The 25878-nt window shown below is 37.5% G+C and overlaps 2 protein-coding genes and 1 long non-coding RNA gene across 4 annotated transcripts; all 3 read right to left on the reverse strand.

Annotated features, from left to right (window-relative positions):
* Window positions 1-707: 707 nt before the first annotated feature.
* On the reverse strand, window positions 708-2783 carry LOC128224361 (uncharacterized). Its single transcript, XM_052934177.1, has one exon. It carries the CDS (start codon window positions 2781-2783, stop codon window positions 708-710), a length of 2076 nt encoding a protein of 691 aa, XP_052790137.1.
* Window positions 2784-11194: 8411 nt separating this feature from the next.
* On the reverse strand, window positions 11195-13364 carry LOC128224539 (uncharacterized). The gene is made up of 3 exons (XR_008259499.1): window positions 13294-13364; window positions 11671-11799; window positions 11195-11262 (listed from the first exon to the last, which is right to left on the reverse strand). It is a non-coding gene; the product is annotated as an uncharacterized LOC128224539 (long non-coding RNA).
* Window positions 13365-14436: 1072 nt separating this feature from the next.
* LOC128224538 (uncharacterized) lies at window positions 14437-21336 on the reverse strand. 2 transcript variants are annotated; one of them, XM_052934415.1, is made up of 2 exons: window positions 21255-21336; window positions 14437-18020 (listed from the first exon to the last, which is right to left on the reverse strand). In XM_052934415.1, the coding sequence occupies exon 2, from the start codon at window positions 18015-18017 to the stop codon at window positions 15939-15941; it is 2079 nt and encodes a 692-aa protein (XP_052790375.1). In that variant the 5' UTR covers window positions 18018-18020; window positions 21255-21336; the 3' UTR covers window positions 14437-15938. The 2 variants fall into 2 exon arrangements, with proteins under 2 accessions (XP_052790375.1, XP_052790374.1); XM_052934414.1 differs by lacking the exon at window positions 21255-21336 and adding an exon at window positions 20833-20905.
* Between the last annotated feature and the right edge of the window lie 4542 nt (window positions 21337-25878).

Here is a 25878-nt window from a genome sequence, read left to right on the forward strand (position 1 = left end):
AAAGTTAAACTCGTACGACCCTTCAAAAGACAAAATGATGGCATTAAACAGATACCTATTGAACTAAATTCAGCGCTGCATGCAACATGTGATGAACTTATTTCTAGTTGACGCAATTTGTTAAACATCCTGTTCCTGATGTAAATTGTCTTTATGAATGAGTCTGTCGACAATGTATAAACTGGACTTGAACGGTTAACATTTTTGCAACTAAAAAAAACAACATACAAAACACTACACTTTAATATCGATCATATTTTTAAAGGAAAAAATACCAAAATTGTCTAAACTTTAAACAGATAGCATATCATACTAGCAAACTGGCTGAAACTAAATCATATAGCAATAGTATACCAACTAGCAAACTGGCTGAAACTAAAACACATAGCATATGAATGAATCTGCATGAAATTAAAACATCATAAAAGCATATAAGATAACTAGCAAATTGGCGGAAACTAATACAGTTATTTACATTAATTATCCGTTAAGTATAAATTTTGTTTCCAACTATCATTCAAAAGGCAAAATTGATAAATAATTAGCACGTCAAGGTCAAATCATGCCTACTGAAATTATATCAAAATATGCCTCCTGGCTGTGCTCATGTGTGAAAGGAGGTTTTCCATGGAGGATCTACGGCCACAGCAAGCTGCGTTGGTGTGAGTATAGAGTTTCAGTGAGTTTCTGTAGCACACCAGGCCACATCATGCCTGCTGAAGGAGTCTCGTAATGTGCCATCTAGCTGCGTTGTTGTTAGGGAAGAGCTCGAGGGATTTTATGTAGCATGCCCATGCCACAACATGTCGGTTTTCCAGTTCATAGCAGTGGCCGAGTACATGCAGCGCTGTCTCTATATGACCACGGCATTCACTTTCAAAGCAAACATAGTTGTATAATTTGTTTAATGCTTTCAGTTTTCTTTCGTGTTCTCCAAGCTGTCTGTAAGTGAGGTACTGCAGATAGTACAGGAAGACAATAGGGTCGATGATGACCAAGTCCATCCATCTGCCAGTCAAGGGGTGTCTGTGTTGAACATCTTTTGGGCCAATTGTTCTATACAATTCATACACTAGAAATGCTGGCATACAGCATATCTCTAACGAATTGAAAACAACACTGAATGCAACATGTGATTTGATCACCTCAATCGCATTTAATTTAAATATAGTATCTTTAAACCTTTCAGTGGGTTCCTGTCGTGTCCTTTCCGCACATGGACACCACTGCCATACATCGGCATGCAGCAGACTCTCGGTTTGTGCCAGCATCAGTTCCGCTCTCTCATACTGACCGCTACAGTACAACATGGACGCAAACTTCAGTCTGCTAGAGGTGAGGTCTGAGTCCAGGGAGGCCTCATACAGACTATATGTGTCTAGCGATATGGGCTCGTTTAAGCGTAAGCGCGTAGAAGCTGAGATAGAGGCTAGCATTTGATACATAAACTTCATCGCGTGTATTAATTCGGCCCTTATGTCACTTTTTGCTACCATCTCCCGTACTCTCGTGATCATGTCCAGGATTTCAAAGACAGTGTCATTTTCCGTCACAGTAGTCCAACTTATGTTTGCTATAGCGAACAAACTATGATTAAAACAATTCCATGCAGTAGCTATCGTGTTTTGGTATCTTGTTTTAACTGCCACGTGTCCGTCGCCGATCCTCACCCCAATCTGGTCCATTTCTATCTGGGAGACGTAGTCCATGATGTTGTCTATCATGTCTGACAGAACTGTTGACAGCAGTGGAAACTCCCACTTTCTAAGTTTTCCCACAAACAGGTCCACTCCCGAAATCGTGTAATGTGGACAGTACCGAAGTTTGAACCAACGTTGAAGAGTTTTCAGGCAATATATAACACACTGCAGCAGGTTCCTTTCCTGCCAGATCTCTGGTGGATATGTCTCTAGGGTGAACAATAGAGCTGTTTTGAAATGAAACGTGCTAAGTCTATCACCAACTAACGGTTTGAAGAAAGTCTTGCGTAAGATTTTAAGAAATGTATAAACCTGTATTTTCAAAATGTTTAGATCAAACATGATTAGCCTTTCAATCAATAGCGTAGAAAATCTCCATTCCAGTTTTGACTGATCACTCTCAGCGTGTCCCTGTGGGACGAGGAATATTTCACACAAACGTGCCTTCGCGAGTATTTCAGGTCTGGGCCAGTGACCAGGCTTTGGTCTTGTGAATAGGAAATTGCATTCTGGCATTGGTCCACTGTAGCTAAAGGCGGTAACGGAATCTACATCGTTGTCAGCACTTCTTGATGGCCCTTTTTTCCTGAATAACCGACCACATTCCTGTTTCATTACACCATCCATCCAAGTGTTTGTCAGTAGCACCCTGCCGTCCTTGCCCTCCTCCACATCCCATTCTGCTGGCACCATGTCCATTGTTTCAGGCAGTGGACAGTCACAACTCAGTATCTGCAGACTGCAATGCTGGGGAGGAGAATCGTCGTTCTTTATCACCAGAAGACATATTTTCCCTGGTTCCCAATCTGCCCAGTCCGTTATCACAGTGAAATCATTGTCACAGTTAAGTACATCTAAATCTGAATTCATGTCGAGGGTTGTTGTCCCTTCCGATTGGCTGCCGACGACAAAAATGTTATAACGTCTATTATATCTTATAGTATTGACTACATTATCCATCTTCTCCGTCATCAGGAATGTCTCCCTCCTCCGGACCACCATCTGTCTGGTCACGCCTATATCCCTCAGAACTCTCGACAGTCTAAGGGAGCGCAATTGCTGGTCATCAGGGTCACGGTCCATCGTCTAAAATTAAATGAATAAACTTTTTTTCCCAATTAATAATGAGAAACGTAGATGAAAAAAATATTTTGATGTCCTTCGATAAATATATGTTAAAGTGATTATACAAATTATTTTTTTAATAATAATTGTGATCATTTTTGCACATCAAAACGAATCTTTACCAGTATAGCAGTAAGCTCTGGAAGTGTGCACATACGTCCTTGAAGTACTTAACAGAAAATTTTGGATTTTCTAAATTATTATTTTAAGCTTGATTTGTGATGGTGGAACACGATTAGTTAGGGCGTATTGTTACGATTAAGCATAGATGTCTGCGAGTTAAACGTAGGCTTAATTGCCTTGTGTTGATAAGCTTTGTTAATTCGAATTGCTATCAGGATGTATCCTTATATATCACGTTTCGTAAAATTTGATATCTGCAGTTTAAAACCGTTTATTCATTTAAGTCGAGGTAAAATTGTAAGCGTGTAAAGATATAAAGATATATATTAAAATACAACCTACATTTACAGCCAATGAAATTGCAGATAGGCAATCATTAAGTCCTAGACTGAATCATTAAGAAGTTCATCTCTCGCGGGTGTATAATGGTCCGCCTACTGTCACTCATCCGAATTACACTCCCTGCGTTAGATATTGCGTTGAATATGTATCAGCAAATGAGGTTATATTCGATGTCAGTTAGATGACCTGAATCAAAATTTTAATAATTAAGAAGTGCTCGTTCGCTACGCACACACCGCCCATTCTAAATCATTAAGATTTTAATTCATGTCATCTAACTATTACACGTTGGCTCGAACTCCAAGGGACCAGCGAAAATACATCGATCCTCGGGGAATTCGAGCCAAGCGGGAATGCTTAAGAGAAAATCGAGCCAAGCGAGTTCGAGCAAACGGGGCTCGACTGTAATTGTCAATCCTGAAAAAATATCCAGGGGTCTGTGTGTGTAAGGGGGATTCATATCCAAGCAAGGGAAGGGGCTTAGACCCCTTTTGAAACTGTTTCCAAAGTCATGTATATTCATTTCAACTGTACAATAAGCTAAGTTAAATGCTAACAATCCTGATTTCAAGAGTAATCTTGAACTTGAGATTCCCTATAGCATTCTTGTCCAAAGGCATATTTATTGCCGCATTGAAGCATTGATTGATAAAAACTTATACGTGTCAGAATGATGTGAAAGTTCATATCCACATCTGCAGCTTGAGAGTTATTTGCATCAGCCTTAAGTTGGATATAAAGTGACATATATCAGGTTACAGCTTGAGCTCGAGAATAATGTTTAAGATAACACCTGGAGCTCGGTAGTGAATTGTATCAGCTAGCAGCTTGATCTCGAATGTGATTTGTATCAGCTTACAGTTTAAGAGTAATCCGTTTCAGATAACAGCTTGAGCGCAAGAGCGTATTGCACCAGTCAGCTGGAGCACGAAAGCGATTTGTGTGTGTGTATCAGCTTACAGCTGGAGTTCAAAAGCTTACAGTTTGATAGTAATCTGTATCAGATAACAGCTGGATCTCAAGAGAGATTTGTATCAGCCTACAGAGGAAGCTCAAAAGCTTACAGCTTGATAGTTATCTGAATCAGATAACAGCCTTGTGCTCAAAAGCGATCGAGCGTGTTTGTTATCAGCCAAAAGCTGGAGCTCGTGATTGATGACATATGCTTAAAAGCAGGATCTCTAGTGCGATATGTATCAACATACAGCTTGGGTGTTTTACATCAGTCTCAAGCTGGAGCTCGAGTTATTTTCATCAGCCTAGTGGGAGCTCAAGAGTGATGTATATCAGCCTCAAGCAGGACCTCAAGAGTCATCCGTATCGGCCTATGATTGGAGCTAATGATTTGTATCAGCCTTAAGCTGGAGCTCGTGAGTGATTTTTATGAGCTTACAGCTGGAGCTCGAGAGTGAGTTGTATCGGCTTACAGCTGGACCTCGAGTGCGATTTGTATCAGCTTACAGATGGAGCTTGAGGGCGAATTGTATCAGCGTATAGCTGGTGCTCGTTAGTGATTTGTATCAGCTTACAGCTGGAGCTCATTAGTGATTTGCATCAGAGTACAGCTGGAGCTCGGGTGCGATTTGTATCAGCTAACAGATGGAGCTTGAGGGCGATTTGTATCAGAGTACAGCTGGAGCTCATTAGGGATCTGTATCACCTTACAGCTGGAGCTCGTTAGTGATTTGTATCAGCATACAGCTGGAGCTCGAGAGTGATTTGTATCAGCTTACAGCTGGAGCTCGAGTGTGATTTGTATCAGCTTACAGCTGAAGCTCGTGAGTGATTTGTATCAGCATACAGCTGAAGCTCGTGAGTGATTTGTATCAGGATACAGCTGAAGCTGGTTAGTGATTTGTATCAGCATACAGCTGAAGCTCGTGAGTGATTTGTATCAGCATACACCTGAAGCTGGTTAGTGATTTGTATCAGCATACAGCTGAATCTCGTTAGTGATTTGTATCAGCGTACACCTGAAGCTCATGAGTGACTTGTATCAGCGTACAGCTGAATCTCGTGAGTGATTTGTATCAGCGTACACCTGAAGCTCGTTAGTGATTTGTAGCAGCGTACAGATGAAGCTCATGAGTGATTTGTATCAGCGTACAGCTGAAGCTCATGAGTGATTTGTATCAGCGTACAGCTGAAGCTCAAGAGTGATTTGTATCAGCATACACCTAAAGCTCGTTAGTGATTTGTATCAGCGTACAGCTGGAGCTCGTGAGCGATTTGTATCAGCGTACAGCTGGAGCTCGTGAGTGATTTGTATCAGCATACACCTGAAGCTCGTGAGTGATTTGTATCAACGTACAGCTGAAGCTCATAAGCGATTTGTATCAGCATACAGCTGAAGCTCGTTAGTGATTTGTATCAGCGTACAGCTGGAGCTCATGAGTGATTTGTATCAGCGTACAGCTGAAGCTCGTTAGTGATTTGTATCAGCGTACAGCTGAAGCTCGTGAGTGATTTGTATCAGCGTACAGCTGGAGCTCGTTAGTGATTTGTATCAGCATACACCTGAAGCTCGTGAGTGATTTGTATCAGCGTACAGCTGGAGCTCGTGAGTGATTTGTATCAGCGTACACCTGAAGCTCGTGAGTGATTTGTATCAGCGTACAGCTGGAGCTCGTTAGTGATTTGTATCAGCGTACAGCTGAAGCTCGTTAGTGATTTGTATCAGCGTACAGCTGAAGCTCGTTAGTGATTTGTATCAGCATACAGCTGGAGCTCGTGAGTGATTTGTATCAGCGTACACCTGAAGCTCGTGAGTGATTTGTATCAGCGTACAGCTGGAGCTCGTTAGTGATTTGTATCAGCGTACACCTGGAGCTCGTTAGTGATTTGTATCAGCGTACAGCTGGAGCTCGTGAGGGATTTGTATCAGCGTACACCTGAAGCTCGTTAGTGATTTGTATCAGCGTACACCTGGAGCTCGTGAGGGATTTGTATCAGCGTACAGCTGGAGCTCGTGAGTGATTTGTATCAGCGTACAGCTGGAGCTCGTTAGTGATTTGTATCAGCGTACACCTGAAGCTCGTTAGTGATTTGTATCAGCGTACACCTGAAGCTCGTTAGTGATTTGTATCAGCGTACAGCTGGAGCTCGTTAGTGATTTGTATCAGCGTACACCTGAAGCTCGTTAGTGATTTGTATCAGCGTACAGCTGGAGCTCGTTAGTGATTTGTATCAGCGTACACCTGAAGCTCGTTAGTGATTTGTATCAGCGTACACCTGAAGCTCGTTAGTGATTTGTATCAGCGTACACCTGAAGCTCGTTAGTGATTTGTATCAGCATACAGCTGGAGCTCGTTAGTGATTTGTATCAGCGTACACCTGAAGCTCGTGAGGGATTTGTATCAGCATACAGCTGGAGCTCGTTAGTGATTTGTATCAGCGTACACCTGAAGCTCGTGAGGGATTTGTATCAGCATACAGCTGGAGCTCGTTAGTGATTTGTATCAGCGTACAGCTGGAGCTCGTTAGTGATTTGTATCAGCATAAAGCTGGAGCTCGTTAGTGATTTGTATCAGCGTACAGCTGGAGCTCGTTAGTGATTTGTATCAGCATACAGCTGGAGCTCGTTAGTGATTTGTATCAGCATACAGCTGGAGCTCGTGAGTGATTTGTATCAGTTTACACATGGAGCTCAAGAGAACTGGTATCAGCCTGATTTTGGAGCTCAAGTGATATTGATGAGCCTTAAATTGGAGCTCAAGAGTGATATGAATAACCTAACAGCCGGATCTTGATTTGTATCAGCCTTAAGTTAGAGCTCAAGATCGATATGTATAAGCTTACAGCTGGAGCACGAGAGTGGTTTGCATGGAGCTGGACAGTAATTTGTATTAACTTACAGCTTGGGTTAGGGAATGAAGTGTTGCGTCAAAAGGCTTCTTCACCAGCTTCATGTGTACCATTGTCTTTACTTCACTTACGGACCATGCTTCCTGTTTAATCGAATTTTGACTTCTTGCATAGACTTCGAATTTGCAAGCTCATCAAACAATAAGTGGTCGATAAATAAACAAGTAATTGTTGATGATTGTTCAATATATACAACAAGAATATATTTCATATTTTAATATTTTTATTTATTTTTCTTTTACTTTGAAAAGAATGTGTAATGGATAGGCATCCCCACTTACACTATAAATATACAAACAACCAAACAAGAATGATGACTCACATACATAATTTATTTGAATTATGTGTGTTCTGTAAATAGATTCAAACACATATTGTTTCAAGATGCTCCATCCTGTAATATGAAGTTAATCTAATGAATAGTTCACCTCGAGGTAAAATTTGAACATGTAATACCTCAGGTTGTCAGATAACAAGTTAAGGTGTTAGCAGATTGATAAAATACGGTTGAAACTATGCCTTGCAATTTGCGAAGTGTTAAAGACAAAGTAGAAATACAGCGTGTTAAAGGTTCAAAGCATCCAAAACTGTTAATTGGTAAAACTGAACACCAGCCCAGGCCCCTGAATGAAGCATGTGGAATATGCCTTTAAGCCCAGTATTTACACCAATAAGGTGGCACAATACAAAACAGTTGGAATTACTTTTAGTGTTATAGTAGATCCTGACTGTTTTGCAAAAGCCTAGATATTTAGTTAATTTGATTCAAAATTCCGATAATAATCACTGTTGTTCGGTGATATTAAGATATGTCACTATTTGTGACATTTGATTTAGCAATAATCATATTTCTATTCATGTATTATTCGTTTGTTTTATTACATTGTTATATTTATGTCTTTCTTTAAGAGTTTTTGGCCTTGATATGTGTGCCTTTAACATGATCTTGTGTAATGTTCGGCTACTGGGCTTATCCCTGTAATTTTACTGGGTTAGCAGTCTGTCACAATACTTCTACTATCAAGCGAAATCGACTTCCAACAAAAAATACAACACAATTACCTTAAATACTAAAAATGAGAAACAGCACAGAAAATTTACACCGTAAATTGTAACAAACAGGCAAACAACAGTTTTTATAAATATGAATATAAAATTTACAAACTGTGAACACGAGAAAATGATATAAATTTAAAACACTGATTAAACAAATACAGCGAACAGAAGAACTTGACAAATACAAAAGTATATAGACCACGATTTGCTATAATAAGCCTCAACAATTTAAACAACATAAAAGTATTTCCATCAATCTTCAAATATATTCATTGAATCATGATCAAAAGAAGAAATAAAATAAGTTACAAATATGCTATCAATCAGAGAAAAGTAATTTGAATTTTTATCTTACCGCAATGTCAAAATTAACACAATTTATTTTAGTGAATGCAACACAGATAAAAACAACCAGAGTGGATTTTCTCTATGGCTGAAAATAAACCTTCATTAAATGCTTATAAAAATGACCACACTTGGTCGAAATTTTCTTGAACAAGCTCAAAAACTTAATAATGAAATTGTAAGATTTCCTTGAACAAGCTCGAATACTGTGTGCTACAAAATTGCAAAATGTTCTTGAACAAACCTGAATGTATAACCATACAACAAAACCCCAAAAGTTTTAACAAGCCGTATTCTTTCGGGGTTGCCGATTTGTGCTGATCTCAATTTCTACCATTGATAAAGGTCAACTTCATCAGGACCATCTGATCATCTTATTACATTTCAAAACTGAAGAAACGGGACAAAATAGTTATTTTCATGTATAAAGCAGGTTTATTAAATCATTCTACTTTTCGATCAGACAACCAGGTTTACCTCCGCATTCATTCAATACAGGTATTATATTACACGATACGAAGATGGTCTTACAGATTGATCATTCCTTTCAATTAAGATACTGCTTAATGTAGGCAAAATAAAGGACTCTTTTGGAGACCATGATAATTTATGTGGCATAACTGATATTTAAATGCACAGTGTGAAGTAATGATATATACAATGATACCTCTAAATGTAAGTGCTAGAATCTACGAATATAATGCTAACTTATTAAACAGTGCAAAAAGGTGATGTTGTTTTATTGTCTTTATTCTTGACACAAGTGCTATGAAATGAACACGCAATATTAGCATGATCAGATATGGAACATGAGAATTATCACAATAATAACTAGTATGGATATGACAATATTCATGGAACGACATGGAGGTCAATACTATCAACCGAAACGTTTACATGGTAAAATGGACATGAAACATGTAAAAATTGTACAATGAATTTTGAGATACAAGTAAACAAGAGCCATGGGTTAATGCTTTCTTGGTGTTGATAAAGTTCATCAAGGTATGCTTATGTCCAGTGGTCACTTAAAACGCATTCAAATTCCAAAAGGACACAAGGTCAGCGATTTCCATCCTAAAAATTGAACAATATTGCTTCCACCGATTCAGTTTCATTTATTTACTCCCCATACTAAAACACGGACACTATGCCAATAATGCAATCTATTTTCCACATAACAAATACATGGAGATTGCAATTTTAACAAATTTTCTTTCTTAGCTTGTCCATATATTTCACTACTTCTACGCCTTCTTCTTTCTACTCAAAACCAAAACTGAGAACATGTATTTCCCTGACTCCAACTTTTTGCTTCGACTGACAATATACTGTACAAGACAGTAGTGTTTGTATTTTAACTTGCAACATCTTTTTTTCGATCCCATTTTCAATAGAGATACCCATGTTTATAACACACGTCTTCATATCTAAATCAATGTATTAACGCAGAAAGTGACACTTTCTTATCAACATGATATCCGCATATCTAGATCAATGTTTGTGAGTTTTCACAGTCACATAAGAATGATCTGGCACCTGGTTGTCAGCAGCATGGATCATAATCAATCTTCAAACTGAACCATTAGAGCACTCTGCTCGTTCATATCAATTTGGTGGACATCTGAAAGAAGAAACCAAGATACCATACAAGTCAAGGTAAGTTATTTGATGTAGAAGATATAAATAATGAAATAATTACAGGTCCAAATTTCTCAAACCTTGATGTGAAACACATTTTAAATCAAATTTCATTTAAGGCTCATTTGAATTTGCTCCTTGTGTTATTGCTCCCTGGGGTCAACACAAGTGGTCAATGGTCCCTGAGTTCAACACAAGGGGTCATTGTCCCCCCAGTTTAATATAAGGGGTAGTACAATTAATTCTTCCTTAACGTTTTTAATGATAAACAACTTAACAAAATAATAAATTAATTTATCACTAACATTTATGATACTAGAACTCTACTTCAGAGGAGCTTAGTTTCAGCCAAAAGCTCTAAAATGACAGCCCTGTGTCCCCATAAAGTTTATCATGTACTATTACTACAGCCTACTAATACATACCGCTTGTCGTCTCCTCCTCTCCTGCTCTTTCCGGCGTTCCTTCTCCCTCTCGGCCCGGTTTTTCTCTGCCTCCTTCTGTGCCTGCATGTCAGTCTGCAGTGTAGCCAGGCGAGCCTTCTCCAACGCATCCTCTTCTTCCTGTTCCCTGTAAAAAACAATAATCACAAAATTTAGCACACTTATTCAACAGATCTTCATCTGCTAGACAGATACAATTACCACACCAACATGCCATGCCTTACTCAGCTTTTCTTCATGTTAATAGACTGATACAGTTAACACAGCAAAGCACCATGCCAAAAGTGAATGAACTTTTCAATGGCTGTTATATGTTGCTAAACATCTTGTTATCCAAACTTTTATCACTTCAGTTTAAGATTCATATAATTCAACCAACCATTGACGCATATCACTCTAGTCAACACAATTATATTTTACAGAATAAGGTTCCTTCAGTTGTCTGTTCACAATTAAATACATCAGCATATGAAATATCAAATCCCGTCATTACATGTACACCTAAACATAAGGTAATAAATGTGAGCTCACCTCTTGCGTTCATTCTCCATGCGTATCCTCTCCCTCTCCTCCTTCTCCTTCATAACCTTGGGATACTCCTCCTGTTGCTTCATAGCCTTCTCCTAAAAACAATTCAAACACTCGTATACCAGTGTTTCTTTCAGGATTGACAATGGACATGGTATAAATATTTCTTATAAGGCCAGAACAGTAACGTGAACCTTGATTCGATTCCCAGTCTGGGCTCGTGAGTTTCGTTGATAGGCGCTAAGCCGGACATGTGGGTTATCACTAAGTTCTCTAGTTTCCCCCACAGCACAAGACCATACTCTTGCGCAGCATTGTGCCAACTTAGTATAAGTTCGTAAGTATCTTTCTTCATAATCGTTGTAAAATAAATTAAGTTTAAACTAAGCAAAACGGTTGATACTTTCCTAAAAGGGTATTTAATTGAATACAAAACATTGCCTATTTGAAATCTTAAGATGTGTTGTTGTTTTCAAAAAGACCTATGTCTAGTTAATACCCACCCTCTCCACTCTCTCTTGTGCCTGCTTCTTGAAGAGCTCAAAGCTGTTAGCTGACATCGGCTTCTTGCTTGTTGGAGTGTTCATGTTGGCCAGACTTGCCCACGATCCAGTATTCTTCAACTTTTACTCCTGGAAATATCAATATCTAATTTATGTATTCATATGAAAGGGCACATAACTCAATAACAAAATGTCTGTGGGTCATGAAAAATACACCAAGCACTTCCTATCATGGTGGCAATGGTCCAAAGTAAAGCAAAATAACCTTAAAACCACAAAGTAGTAATAACTCAGTGTTCTCCCTGAGAACCAACTGACGGCCAAAATGGACAATTCCAATGGCAGTTGGGTCAGTTCAATTTTGCCAAAATAAGCCAGTTTTAAGTAGAATTAGTAGAAACTGGTTCAGGGATGTGATTAACTTGGCAGCTAGAGGGCTGAAACCATTTCGGCCATGGGTTCTTGTGGCACTGTTGGGGTCAAAAGCACAATGCAGTAGAAGAAAAACTGTTTTGTTTTTCTTTTGAGGGTTCTTCTGACTTTGAATATGAAGCAAACTGGAATATCAGCTCTAACAACCAAAAGCTAAATCAGCTTAAAAAAATATTTATTTATTTTTTATTATTTTTTTTATAGGTGGGGGGGGGTCTCTGGGGCTATTAGATCCGTTGAATCCCGCGAACAAATCACATCTCTGTGGCTAGTAACTTAAGTAACGCAGACGGCAGTCAGACAGTTACACCAAAACTTATTGAGAACATTTTTAACTAATTAAATCATTTCCTTCAGGCTTGTGCAAACTAACCTTTTATTACGGGGGGGGGGGGGGGGGGGGGGCTGAAACAAGCAAACAAATCAATGATGTGTTTGTTGTAGGCAATAACATGCATGAGTACAATACAGCCATACTCTCATATTAAGCAACTTTTGTCTAGCAGACATTTTATTAGATTACTTTTTAGCAAAACTGCCAAGTGGACCAGGGTTTTTTGTAAGGCCAAAAAAACAAAAAGGTTTGTCCTCAGTTTCCTGACTGACAGTAATATTTGCCACAGACTCATTATTTATTGACCCATACCCTCGCCCAATCCCAATTATTCAGTATAAAATAAAAATCGTTGTTTCCTCCAAAACTATGGCTACTTGTTAATTCATAAAACTATATCTATTTTTGCACCAAATGGTGCATTAGTTCTTTGTTCCATAGGAAAACAAAAAATGCCCTTGACAGTAATTAAATATGCCTTATTTAAAAAAAAAACCTACCTTCCACCAGCCCAAATCTTCTTGGGCATGTGACCAGAAACAAAAATGTTTTATATTTAAACCTTATCTCATTCCAGACTTTAAAAAGATTCTTACATCTTGATAACTTTTTACACTGCAGTTTGATCATGTTTGCCACTTGAGTTAAATCGACATTGTTAAAAATAATCACAATGATCTTGACTGTTTAAATATGGTACATCATCTTAGAATCTATATACCTGAGAACTTCTAAAATTCATGAGATACAGACATTGCAGAAAGGTTTTAGCAAGAGGTTGATAGTTTCTGTAGCACCCTGCCCTTTTTAAAACCTGGCTAAAACCCTAATGCAGAATATACTATTTAGCGGTATACCTATTGGTTCCCGTTTTACAGGCATGTCAGCGGAGGTGACTGCGGTTCCCAGCTCTGGTTTCACTGTCACGGCCGGTGTACCTAATAGTACACCTGGAATAATATATACCATTGGAAATGCACAACTAGTTAACTAGTCATCTATGCCCTACTAGTAAATTAGTTACAACAAGATTCAATTGTTCAGAACTTTTGTTTTCAAGTTTATAACAGTGTAAAGGTCATCATCATCGTTGTCATCTTTCAAATTGTTACAGCTCTGGGAATTTAATGAATATTTGCGAACTGCTGCATTTTATTGCAATATTTCAGAAGACTGTTTCAGCTGTTTATTTTTCGTTTCTGTTCATATTAAAACATGTGATCATAACATCAAATAGTTGAAGTTTAAAATATAACAACGATGTCAGTTATCACATTAATAAAATTCTGAACTCTCGGCCCATTATCTTGCAAAATGGAACTGTTCTTCATCATGTATTCTTTGAAAATCCATTCCAGCTTTAAATGAATTCAACAAAAACTATAGAACATTTTCCTGAGAGAGTACCCCAAGACCCCCATGAAAACAGTTTAAACCATTTAATTTTCGGTTGTGAAAGAGCAGCGAATGTCAAGTTGTTAGTAACATACCCTCTTAACTACTTAGTGCCGCCTTGCATTACCGCGTTCTTGATTGGATCTGACATGGGAGGCAGGTTCTATATTTTAACAAATATCGGACGTGAGACGGCTTTATCGCTGTCTTTATTTGCAACACAGTTCCGAGTGCTTCCAGTAATTGGATTCTTGAAACTCCTCCTTAAATCCGTATACGAATCTCCATCATTTAGCATATGGAATTGCCCAGGGGTGGTCATACTGCACGAACGTACTTACACTAGGAATCAATATTTATTATTATGCTTTTTATAGAAACTGTATAGGCTTTGCTTTCGTTTTAATCCGTTTCGACATATTTTTTTATATATAAGTATAACATTTAATGTTTAAATCTGTCTGTTTTTTATAGATGTTGAATAAAATTTGTTTAAATAAAAATAAATATACGGAAACCAATTTGAAGTTCAAAAGCAAAAGAAAGCATTGTTATCTTATTTTTATTGACATTTTCGTTAATTAACATATTTTCGTTGGTTTCACTTTAATTGTAATTTGTTTTAAACATCGACATAACAAGCAATGTAGACGAAATTGAGATTTTTTCAAAGCAAAATGTTTTTCATCAAAATGTATTTAGAGTCAAAATTATGTAAAATGTATGTTTGAGTGTGTATTTTTTTAAATTGATCACACGTAAAAGCATCACATAATTATACATAAAATGTTAAGACAAGTCAAACAATAAAGATTACCTGTTTGATTGTTAGAAAAGGACATGTCAATTCATAACATAACAAATTTGTACATATCAGTTTAAAAAGTGTCTATTATTTCGTATTGTTTAATCGTACATGTCTAGCCGAATTTAGTAATTGGCTATCAATTAAACATCTTGAAGTTCGGTTTATTGTCACTATGTCACCAAGTGCACTCATGTAGCAAGCATCACTTCAAACACTTGTTGAAAGTGTATATGGTTACCTTCAAATCACTTGTTGAAAAATTATATGGTTTACTTCAAATCACTTGTTGAAAGTTTATATTGTTAACTTCAAAACACTTGTTGAAGTGGTATATGGTTTATTTCAAAATACTTGTTGAAAGTGTATATGGTTTACTTCAAATCACTTGTTGAAAGTGTATATGGTTACCTTCAAAATACTTGTTGAAAGTGTATATGGTTTATTTCAAAATACTTGTTGAGAGTGTATATGGTTACCTTCAAATCACTTGTTGAAAGTGTATATGGTTACCTTCAAAATACTTGTTGAAAGTGTATATGGTTTATTTCAAAATACTTGTTGAGAGTGTATATGGTTACCTTCAAATCACTTGTTGAAAAATTATATGGTTTACTTCAAATCACTTGTTGAAAGTTTATATTGTTAACTTCAAACACTTGTTGAAATGGTATATGGTTTATTTTAAAACACTTGTTGAAAGTGTATATGGTTTACTTCAAAACACTTGTTGAAAGTGTATATGGTTACCTTCAAAATACTTGTTGAAAGTTTATATGGTTACCTTCAAATCACTTGTTGAAAGTTTGTATGGTTAACTTCAAAACACTTGTTGAAATGGTATATGGTTTACTTCAAAACACTTGTTGAAAGTGTATATGGTTAACTTCAAAACACTTGTTGAAATGGTATATGGTTTATTTCAAAATACTTGTTGAAAGTGTATATGGTTAACTTCAAAATACTTGTTGAAAGTGTATTTGGTTTACTTCAAATCACTTGTTGAAAGTTTATATTGTTAACTTCAAATCACTTGTTGAAAGATTGTATTGTTAACTTAAAAACACTTGTTGAAATGGTATATGGTTTACTTCAAAACACTTGTTGAAAGTTAATATGGTTACTTCAAAACACTTGTTGAAAGTGTATATGGTTTACTTCAAAACACTTGTTGAAAGTTTATATGGTTTACTTCAAAACACATCGGAAAATGGAATAGAGCCTATCGACTTACTGCTAATTGGATTATCAAAGCTATCATGTTATGGCGATAACTGTGTGCTTCATTTCTTCTGGTATTCCTCACGCCTGCTGAAGGAGTCTCATGATATGCAATCTGGCTGCGTTGTTGTAAGGGAAGTAACGGAGGGATATTCTGTACCATGCCAATGCCATATCATATCGGTTCTCCAGTTCATAGCAGTGACCAACTACATTCAATGCAGTCTCTATATGCACACATCCTCTATGCTCTACTCTAAGATAGTTCTTTAACTTGTGTAGTGCTCCCAGTCTTCTCTCTTCTTCTCCCAGTTGTCTGAATGTGAGGTATTGGAGGTAGAACATAAAGAGTTTGGAGTCAATAACTACAAGGTCCATCCATTTGTCTATTATTGAATTTCTGTGCTGAAAATCTTCAGGACTAATTGTTCTATGCATTTCGTATACTAGGAACCCAGGTACACAACATATTTCTAATGAATTAAAAACAACGCTGCATGCAACATGCCGTTTTATCACTTCCGAAACAGGAAGCTCATAAGCCTTTTGTAAAAACCTCTCGGTAGGCGCAAATTTCGTCGACCTTCCTGGACACGCACACCACTGCAAAACATCGGTATGCAGCAGACGCTCCGTGTAAGCCAACACCAATTTCGCTTTCTCGTACTGACCACTGCAGTACATCATGGATGCCAACTTCAATCTGCTAGAGGTGAGATCTGAATCCAGAGAGGCCTCGTACAGGCGGTAAATGTCTGGTGATATTGGCTGGTTCCGTTGAAGACACGTAGATGCTGCCATGGAGGCAAGGTATTGGTATAGCCACTTTTCTGCATGTTGTAATACTGCCAATATATCGGATTCAAAAATTATCTCCCGAACTTTTATGATAATGTCCCTTGTTTTGAAAATGTTATTCTCTCCAGTCGTTGACATGAAATAAATACCGAATATTTTCAACATATCAGATCCAAAGCATATCCTCACTGTAGCTAGTGTGTTCTGATATCTTGTACTGACTGTTCTTGGTCTGTCAACGATCCTCTCTCCTATCTGTTCCATTTGTATCTGGGAAACAAAGTCCATGATGTTGTCTATCATGTCAGACAGAACTGCTAAAAGGAGAGGAAACTCCCATCTTCTCAATTTCCCCACGAACAGGTCCACTCCCGAGATCGTGTAATGTGGACAGTGTCGAAGGTTGAACCAACGTTGAAGAGTTTTCAGGCAGCATATAACACACCGCATCAGGTTACGTTCTTGCCAGATTTCAGGAGGATATGCCTCCAGAGTAAACAAAAGAGCGGTTTTAAAATGAAACGTGCTTAGTCTATCACCAACTAACGGTTTGAAAAAAGTAATTCGTAAGATTTTTATAAATGTGTAAACCTGTATTTGCAAAATATTGAGATCAAACATTAGCAGCCTTTCAATTAGTGGCGTGCCGAATCTCCATTCCAGTTCTGACTGATCACTCTCGGCGTGACCTTGTGGGACGAGGAAAGTGTCACTCTGACGTGCCTTTGTGAGTATTTCAGATCTCGGCCAGTGACCAGGCTTTGGTCTTGTGAAAAGGAAATTGCATTCGAAGAGCAGACCGCTGTACCTAAACGCTATAATTATATCTATAGATTTGTGACCACTTCTCGATGGCCCTCGTTTTATCAATTGTCGACCTAATAACAGTTGTATTGCACCATCCATCCAAGTGTTTTTCAGCAGCACCCTGTTGTCAACGTCTTTTTCCACATCCATTAATGCTGGCAACATATCCAGTGTTGCAGGCATTGGGCAGTCGTATTTAAGTACCTGTAGACGGCAGTGCTGGGGCGGAGTATGTTCGTTCTTCAATAGAAGAAAGCATAATTTCTCTGGGTCCCAGTCTGCCCAGTCCAGTATCACACGACACACTTTTATGGATTGCAAACCATCTAAGTCTGAATTCATGTCTAGGGTTGTTGTACCTTCTGATTGACTACCGAAGACAAAAGTGTCACAATATCTTTTATTGCTGATAGTGTCGACAGCATTTAGAATTCCCTCGAAAACTAGAAATGACCTCCTCCTCCGGGAGACCATCTGTTTGGTGACGCCGATGTCACTTAGAACTCTGGACAGTCTCAGTGACATCACATGCCGGCCTTCAGGGTCACGGTCCATGGTCTGAAAGTATCCGAAAGTAAAGTGTTTAATAACTTATGTTTGCGAGTTACAAGTCAACCTTTTTCGAGGATCGTTCTTAATTTTGTAACCACCAAAACAACGTTCATAGTAGACACGAAATGATAGTCTGGCGTTTCTGTTGTTAAGCCAAAATCTTAAATGACATGTCTATTAACATTGAAGATAGACCTTCTTTTTTCGGAAGGTAGGAATCTTATTGAGTTTTTGCAAGGAAGACAACTTATAATGGTTGCTATTAGTATCATACTGAGATATCAAAGCTTGATCATAACTTCCATCCCAGCCACCATCTAGCTTCCGGGTAACCAAGATAGTACCGTTCTAAGAAGATTGTTATAGTAATTTGTGTCTCAGGTGTAATTTTGTCACTTTCAATCAAATTTTAATCAAACATCTCAAAATTAGAAGGTGTGTCGCTCTTTACATTTGTGCTCCTACCGATATCTTCAAGGTCACACTAAGTGGCCTATTACTGCATGCTGCATTTTTTTATGAGATTTTGTTTGTAAAAGGTTTTTTTCCTAGGACAGTTGTAGTCTGTTGACCATTGTTCATGAAAAAATAAGTCTAAAGTTGCACACAATAAAAGTGGTCTTTGTTCTAGAAGTTTTAGGTAGAAGTTCCAGTGAAGACGAGTTTGCTCTTAGCATTAAAAAATAAGCCAGTGATGATGCTTTCCCACAATAGAGCTCGGGAGTTTTTTGTAACAGCTTAAAGTTTCAGATCGAGAGTGCTTTGTAACATCTTACTGCTTACAGTTTAATTTCGAGAGTGATTTGAGTCAGCTTAGAGCGACAGCTCTAGAGTGATTTGTATGGGCTTACCACGAGAGCTCGAGAGTGTTTTTACAGCTTACAGGGATATCTCGGGTGTGTTTTGTATCTGCTTACATTTTGAGATCGAAAGTGATATGTAGTAGCTAAGAGCAGGAGCTCGAGAGTGATTTGTATCACCTTTCAGCTAGAGCTCGAGAGTGATAAACCCGTCAACAATTTGCGTACTACATTAGCTTTGAGACAGCTTCACACAAATGCCTTGTTATTTTTTCTCGATTTAGATTTCCGATTCTGTTTATTTCCTATAAATTTACTAGCGCGATCGGTCATACAGGTTATACTACTAGCTTGTTCAAAAAGGTAAAAGTGTTCCTGCCTTTGGTAAAAGAAGCCGGAGTTAATATTTGGGTTATTCTCAACTAATTTAAGGGCTAAATTAGGACTATTCCAAATGTTTATGGCTTAAATAATACGTTAAACTCTGAATAGTTGAGACAAAATCAATCAAGATATATGATATGTCATAGTTTTTCTACCATTCATCAATATTAATTGTCTTCAGCAGGCCTTGAATGTAAACTCAAAATAGTATAACCGTTCAAAAAAGAACACTAAAACAAAGATATTGATCAATTTATAAATTTTATGAAAAGCCATAATGTATTCAACAACTAGAACAATATGTTACAGCAGTTTAGATCTGGCTGGGTTTATATAAATAATGGTGTGACATTTAAAAAAAAGGTTTTTAGAAAAGAATAGTATTTCTATTATAGTCAACACATATTGCATTTCATGAACGTCTTGTATTTCTGTGATATGTATCATTTATTTTTATGCTAGTACCTGACAGTTTTATTCCCTGTTATACTCAAGAAAAGCATGTTACTTTGGAAATAATTCAGTTACTGAGGCGATTCATCACACAATAAAACTTGACCGAAATAATATGGCTACAATCCTGTCAAAAAGTTATATTATGACTGAGTAAAAAAACAAGTAATTTTCGGCACCACATATAAATCTTCAACTTTGATGAAAAAGAACATAACGTTGAGGTTATTTTTATGTTATTTACACTTTTGTCGAACTGGACTCAGTCATTATGCCCACGAATACTGTCACCAAATTTCATCATGGTAGAATTATGAATACTTACGTATTTTTTATTTTTGTCTGCACAAGTTTTGCAAACGCAACTGACGCCAAAAGTAATACATAATTGTCGCCTTTTCAGAAAAAAAAATGCACACATACAATTTTTTCACATAGTGTGTATACATATTTTGAAACAAATCGACGTTCCTGGACGTTGTGCACCTAGTGTTTTTAAATGGTTAGTGTTGGATTAAATAACTAGTGTGTGATTTTTTTAATAACGATTATTATGACGTAATAAGGTGCAAGACCGTGTGTGTTTAAAAGGCAGTTTTGAAGACGTTACAAGACGGTAAGTGTGTATTTATGTACCAATTTTGAAGACGTTACAAAACGGTTAGTGTGTGTTTTAATAACTGTTCTGAAGACGTTACAAAACGGTAAGTGTGTGTTTAAATAACGGTTTTGAAGACGTTACAAAACGGTAAGTGTGTGTTTTAATAACGGTTTTGAAGACGTTACAAAACAGTAAGTGTGTGTTTTGATAACGGTATTGAAGACGTTACAACAGGGTTAGTGTGTTTTTTTTAATAACTGTTCTGAATACGTTACAAAACGGTGTGTGTTTTAATAACGGTTTTGAAGACGTTACAAGACGGTAAGTGTGTGTTTTAATAACGATTTTGAAGACGTAACAGGGCGGTTAAGACTTTACAAGACAGTTTATTTGTGAATAACGATTCTTAAGACGTGTGAACTTCAAATCCGTACTTGTGACGTTTCTGTTTATTGTTTGTTGTCATAGAACATTAAAAATAGGTTAGCTTTTAATAAATGTTTAAATTTTAATAACGTATAGTTTTTTTTCAAATAACCCTTGCATTGAATTAAATTATTTGGCAAAAATACAAACTTACCTGGCCAAAAATGTTTTATGATAATCTTTACCAATCCTTGTAATTTACTTAACACTGAGAAACTCAACCAAAAGAACGCCTTTGGAATTTCTTTATATCTATTTTCAGCTTGACAGGTAATGGTTGGAGACGATTTGTTTACAATCAATACGTATACATGGGCGTTAAATTCTAATTAGCTGAAATCTTGATGAAATAATTTATACATTTTGTTTTAAAAATTTCAACATGATAAGTTGAAACATGAAATTAAGTTCATAAACATATTCATAAAATGGAAAATATATATATATATATATATATATATATATATATATATATATATATATATATATATATATATATATATATAAAATGCGAAGATGGCAGGCATCGACTTCACTTATAACGTTCACTTATATAACATCTTAAGGATTGGTTACCTGTGTACGTGTATATAGAATCTTAAGGACGAGCCAATCCAGTACGTTCACCTGTGTCTATATAACCTAAGAATAAGTCAATTCGGTACATTCACTTGGTATGTTCGCATCTAGCATGAAACTAGAGAAACAAAGGTCGACACGGAAATGAGTCAATTAAACAGTGCATATTTGTTGTTGGCCAACTTGATTGAGACGATTAAACTTGACTTAATAAATCCAGTACGTTCACCTGTTTGTATATAGAATCTTAACGACGTATCATTCCAGTTCCTTCACCTGTATGTATATAACATGTTAAGGACGTGTCAATACAGTACTTTCACTGGTCTAAACTGAATGTGTCAATTTAACATTGCATATCTCTTGCTGGACAATTAAACTTGGCTATATATAAATAACACTAACCCTATATTTATCGACAATGTAATACAATATATTAAACAAATTGTAGGCTAGCATGTTAAACAATAGATAATATTACGAAATCGAAAAGGATCTGAAGATCTTGAAACATGATATTTGAAAGCGTTTCAGTTCACGAAGTTTAACACACTAGAATAATGCTAAAAGCTGCACTTAAACTGATTGACCTTTTTGACAACTTCTTTTTACTTTTTTGTCTTTGAATGAGCTTATCGTTGCATACATGTCTAGAAACCATTGACATATGACTCTTTACAAAACAAAAGTTTGCAGTTTTTCATATTTTTCATAAATGCTATTTTATGGCTAAAAGCTTTACTAACTTAAGGATCGGTTCCATTGTCAGACATCTCATACGACTAAAATAAGGCATTGATGCCAAAATCAGCTGATACTGGAAAAAAAAAAAAAAAAAAAGTCAAAACTGGCAATCTGTGAGAGTGTAGCTTTAAACATAAACTGTTTATTCCATTCGTTTCATTAAATCAGGACTACACATGCAATTTAAATATGTCTGTGAATTCGTACTTTTCAACCATAGACGTCCAGTCCAAAACTGAAAAATGATATCAATGAGGATTTCCTATCGTTTTTCCTGATTTTATTTTGATTGAGTGCACAAGCTTCAAGCATTTCTCAAAATGAAATATATCATTTAACACCTTCTAGTCTTCTACTACCACTCACGCATGCCTAATGATTTGAACGATATGTCATTCGGCTGTTATTTTTATGCGAGTATGTTGTTTTCCAATTCCAAGCCGGATCATGACTGTTAAAGGAGTCTCATCATAAGTCATTTGGCTGCGTTGTTGTGGGAAGAGTTTTTCCAATGATTTATGTAGCATGCGAAGGTCACATCATCAATAACCCAGTTAATATCTGTAACAAAGTACATGTAGGGCGTCTCTATATGCGACGCCCTCTATTCCCTACATTAATATGGTTTGCTTACTCGTCTAGAGCTTCTATTCCTCTTTTTTTTCCTCCAGCTTTCTGATTTTTAGATATTGCAGGTAAAACAGGATGGGTTTGGACTCAATGACTGCGAGGTCCATCCATTCGTCTTAGTGTTCTGTATACATGTGTATCTTATATAGAAGGCACGCGGACATTCAACGTATTTTGGATGAATAAAAAACAACGCTACATGAAACCTGTCATTATATCACTTCCATTACAGTAAGTAAATATTTCGCAGAAAACTTCAAGTGGGCACATTTTCTGCATTTCCAACACATTGACTCCACGGTCATATATTGCCATGCAATTAACCCTCGGTGATAACTGACTAATAACATCAATCGTACACTCCCGTACTAACCAATGAAGTGCATCATGCATGTCAATTTTAATCTGCTGCAGGTCAGGTCAGAGTCAAGGGAGGTCTTTTACTGACGGTATATTCTTGGTTGGGTGAGCGGGTTTACTGTGCAGACACGTGGATGCCATGGTGGCCAAATGTTGGTATAGAATTTAATTTCATACACTGAATTTAACGACAATATTAGAAATAAAACCACTCCACACAGTAGCTGTAGCTGGCACTGACTGTCCTTCATTCATCTTCTATCCTATCTGATCCGCTTCTATCTGGAAAACATAGCCACGATGTTGTCTTTCATGTCAGACAAAACTGCTGACAGGGGAGGAAATTCCCATCATCTCAGGTTTCCCACAGGTCCATTCCCGATATCTATAAACTGAACAATAGCGCTGATTTGAAATTAAACGTGCACATTCCGTCACCAACTTAAGGCTTAAAGATATTTTTCCGGCACACCGTCAATGTCCTCTTTCAAACTCCAGTGTGTTTCAGCATCAACCTGCCGTCAATGTCCTCTTTCAAACTCAAGTGTGTTTCAGCATCAACCTGCCGTCAATATTTTCTCGCATACCGGTGTGCTTCTGCATCAGCCTGCCGACAATGTCCTCTCGCATTCCAGTGTTCTTCTGCATCAACCTGCCGTCAATGCCCTCTTTCGTATTCCAGTGTGCTTCTGCATCAACCTGCCCACAATGTCCTCTTTCGCATTCCAGTGTGCTTCTGCATCAACCTGCCGTCATTGTCCTCTTTTGCATTCCAACCTGCCGTCAATGTCCTTTCGCATTCCAGTGTGCTACTGCATCAACCTGTCGTTAATGTCCTTTCGAATTCCAGTGTGCTTCAGTATCAACCTCCCGTCAATATCCTCTTCCGCATTCTAGTGTGCTTCTGCATCAACTTGGTGTCATTGTCCTCTTCCGCTTTCCAGTGTGTTTCTTCATCAACCAGTCGTCAATGTCCTCTTCCGCATTCCAGTGTGTTTCTTCATTAACCAGCCGTCAATGTCCTCTTCCGCATTCCAGTGTGCTTCTGCATCAACCTGCCGTTAATGTCCTCTTCCGCATTCCAGTGTGCTTCTGCATCAACCTGCCGTCATTGTCCTCTTATCCAGTGTGCTTCTGCATCTAACTGCCGTCAATGTCCTGCATTCCAGTGTGCTTCTGCATCAACCTGCCGTCAATGTCCTGTATTCCAGTGTGTTTCTGCATCAACCTGCCGGCAATGTCTTCTTTCGCATCACAATGTTCTTTAGCATCAACCTGCCTTCAATGTCCTCTTTCGCATTCCATTCAGCTAGCATTGTATCAAATGTGTCAGGTAGTGGGTAGTCATGTCTAATTATCTGTATGCAGCATTGCATGACTGGAGATCTCTCGTTCTTTATCTGAAGCAAACTTACATTTCCTGGCACGCAGTCTTCCAGTCCATTATCAAACGGACACTGTTGTAACAAGATAAAGAGTTGGTGTCCCTTTTGATTAATAGCTAGCGAAGTAACACTTGCTATATTTATTTTTGATATTATGTTGCCGGCTGCAGCGTCAATTTTTTTCCTCATTGATAATGTCCTCTTCTCAAAATGGTCATTTGTCTAGTGACACCGATGTACCTCATAATTTTGAGCAGTATTTAGGACATTATCTGCAGATCTTCAAGGACACGGGCCGAGTTTTGAAAACGCAAAAGCAGCAAATTTCATCAAGGAGTTCTATGACTATAAACCCCTTTAAAACGATACATTATACAAAAAATATACTATAGGTACAAGCTCAGCAGCCGAACAAAAGTATTTAGTATTTTTAAAAAACCTTATATAAAGGGATCTCATCACGAGTCTTATGCAAGTATGGTACACAGGTTGTTTTTGGAGGTTGGTAATGAGGGATCACACCACCAGACATAAGCCTGAATGCTACACTGTTATTTTTGTAAGTTGGTAAAAATGGATCACTCCACCAGACGTATGCAAGTATAGTACACAGGTTGTTTTTGGAAGTTGCTAAAGAAGGATCACGTCACCAGAAGTATGCATGTATGGTACATAGGTTGTTTTGAAAGTTGGTAAAAAGGGATCACGCCACAAGACGTATGCAAGTATGGTACACATGTTGTTTTTGAAAGTTGGTAAAGAGGGATCACTCCACCAGACATAGGCGTGAATGCTACACAGTTATTTTTGGAAGTTGGTAAAAAGGGATCATGCCATCAGTTGTATACATGTATGATACACGGGTTGTTTTGCAAAGTGGTTAAAAGGGGTCACACCTCCAGATGTATGCAATGATGGTACACAGTTATTTTTTGGAAGTTGATGAAAAGGGAGCACATCACCAGACGTATAAAGATATGGTACAGCGGTTGTTTTTGGAAATCCGTAAAAGGGATCACATCACCAGACGTATGCATATATGGTACACAGGTTGTATTAGGAAGTTCTTAAAAAGATATCACATTACCAGATGTAGGCATGTATAGTGCACATGTTTTTAGGAAGTTAGTAATAGGGATCTCATTACCAGACGTTTGCAAGTATGGTAGACATGTTGTTTTTGAAAGTTGGTTAAGAGGGATCACGCCACACATGTTGTTTTTGTATGTTCGTAAAAATGGTTACATTGCCAGACCTGAACAACGCTTTCTTTCTTCTCATTATTACATCTTACATCTTACTACATAAATTTTTGATTTAATGTTTCAGATAGTATTTTGGGTGAACATACCTGGGCACAGCACAGCATGCAGCTCTTACACATCCTGTTGCAGTTATCATGTCATGGAACACGGGTTGTTTTGGAGATTGGTAAAAAGGGAGCACCCCACCAGACGTATGCAAGTATGGTTTACAGGTTGTTTTTGGAACTTTGTAAAAAG

This window comes from Mya arenaria, chromosome 17 (assembly GCF_026914265.1).
Source record: "Mya arenaria isolate MELC-2E11 chromosome 17, ASM2691426v1".
Lineage (NCBI taxonomy): Eukaryota > Metazoa > Mollusca > Bivalvia > Myida > Myidae > Mya > Mya arenaria.

Excerpts from the sequence above, each read along its gene's own strand:
- LOC128224361 (XM_052934177.1), bottom strand. The coding sequence starts at position 2,783 with ATGGACCGTGACCCTGATGACCAGCAATTGCGCTCCCTTAGACTGTCG.
- LOC128224538 (XM_052934415.1), bottom strand. The coding sequence starts at position 18,017 with ATGGACCGTGACCCTGAAGGCCGGCATGTGATGTCACTGAGACTGTCC.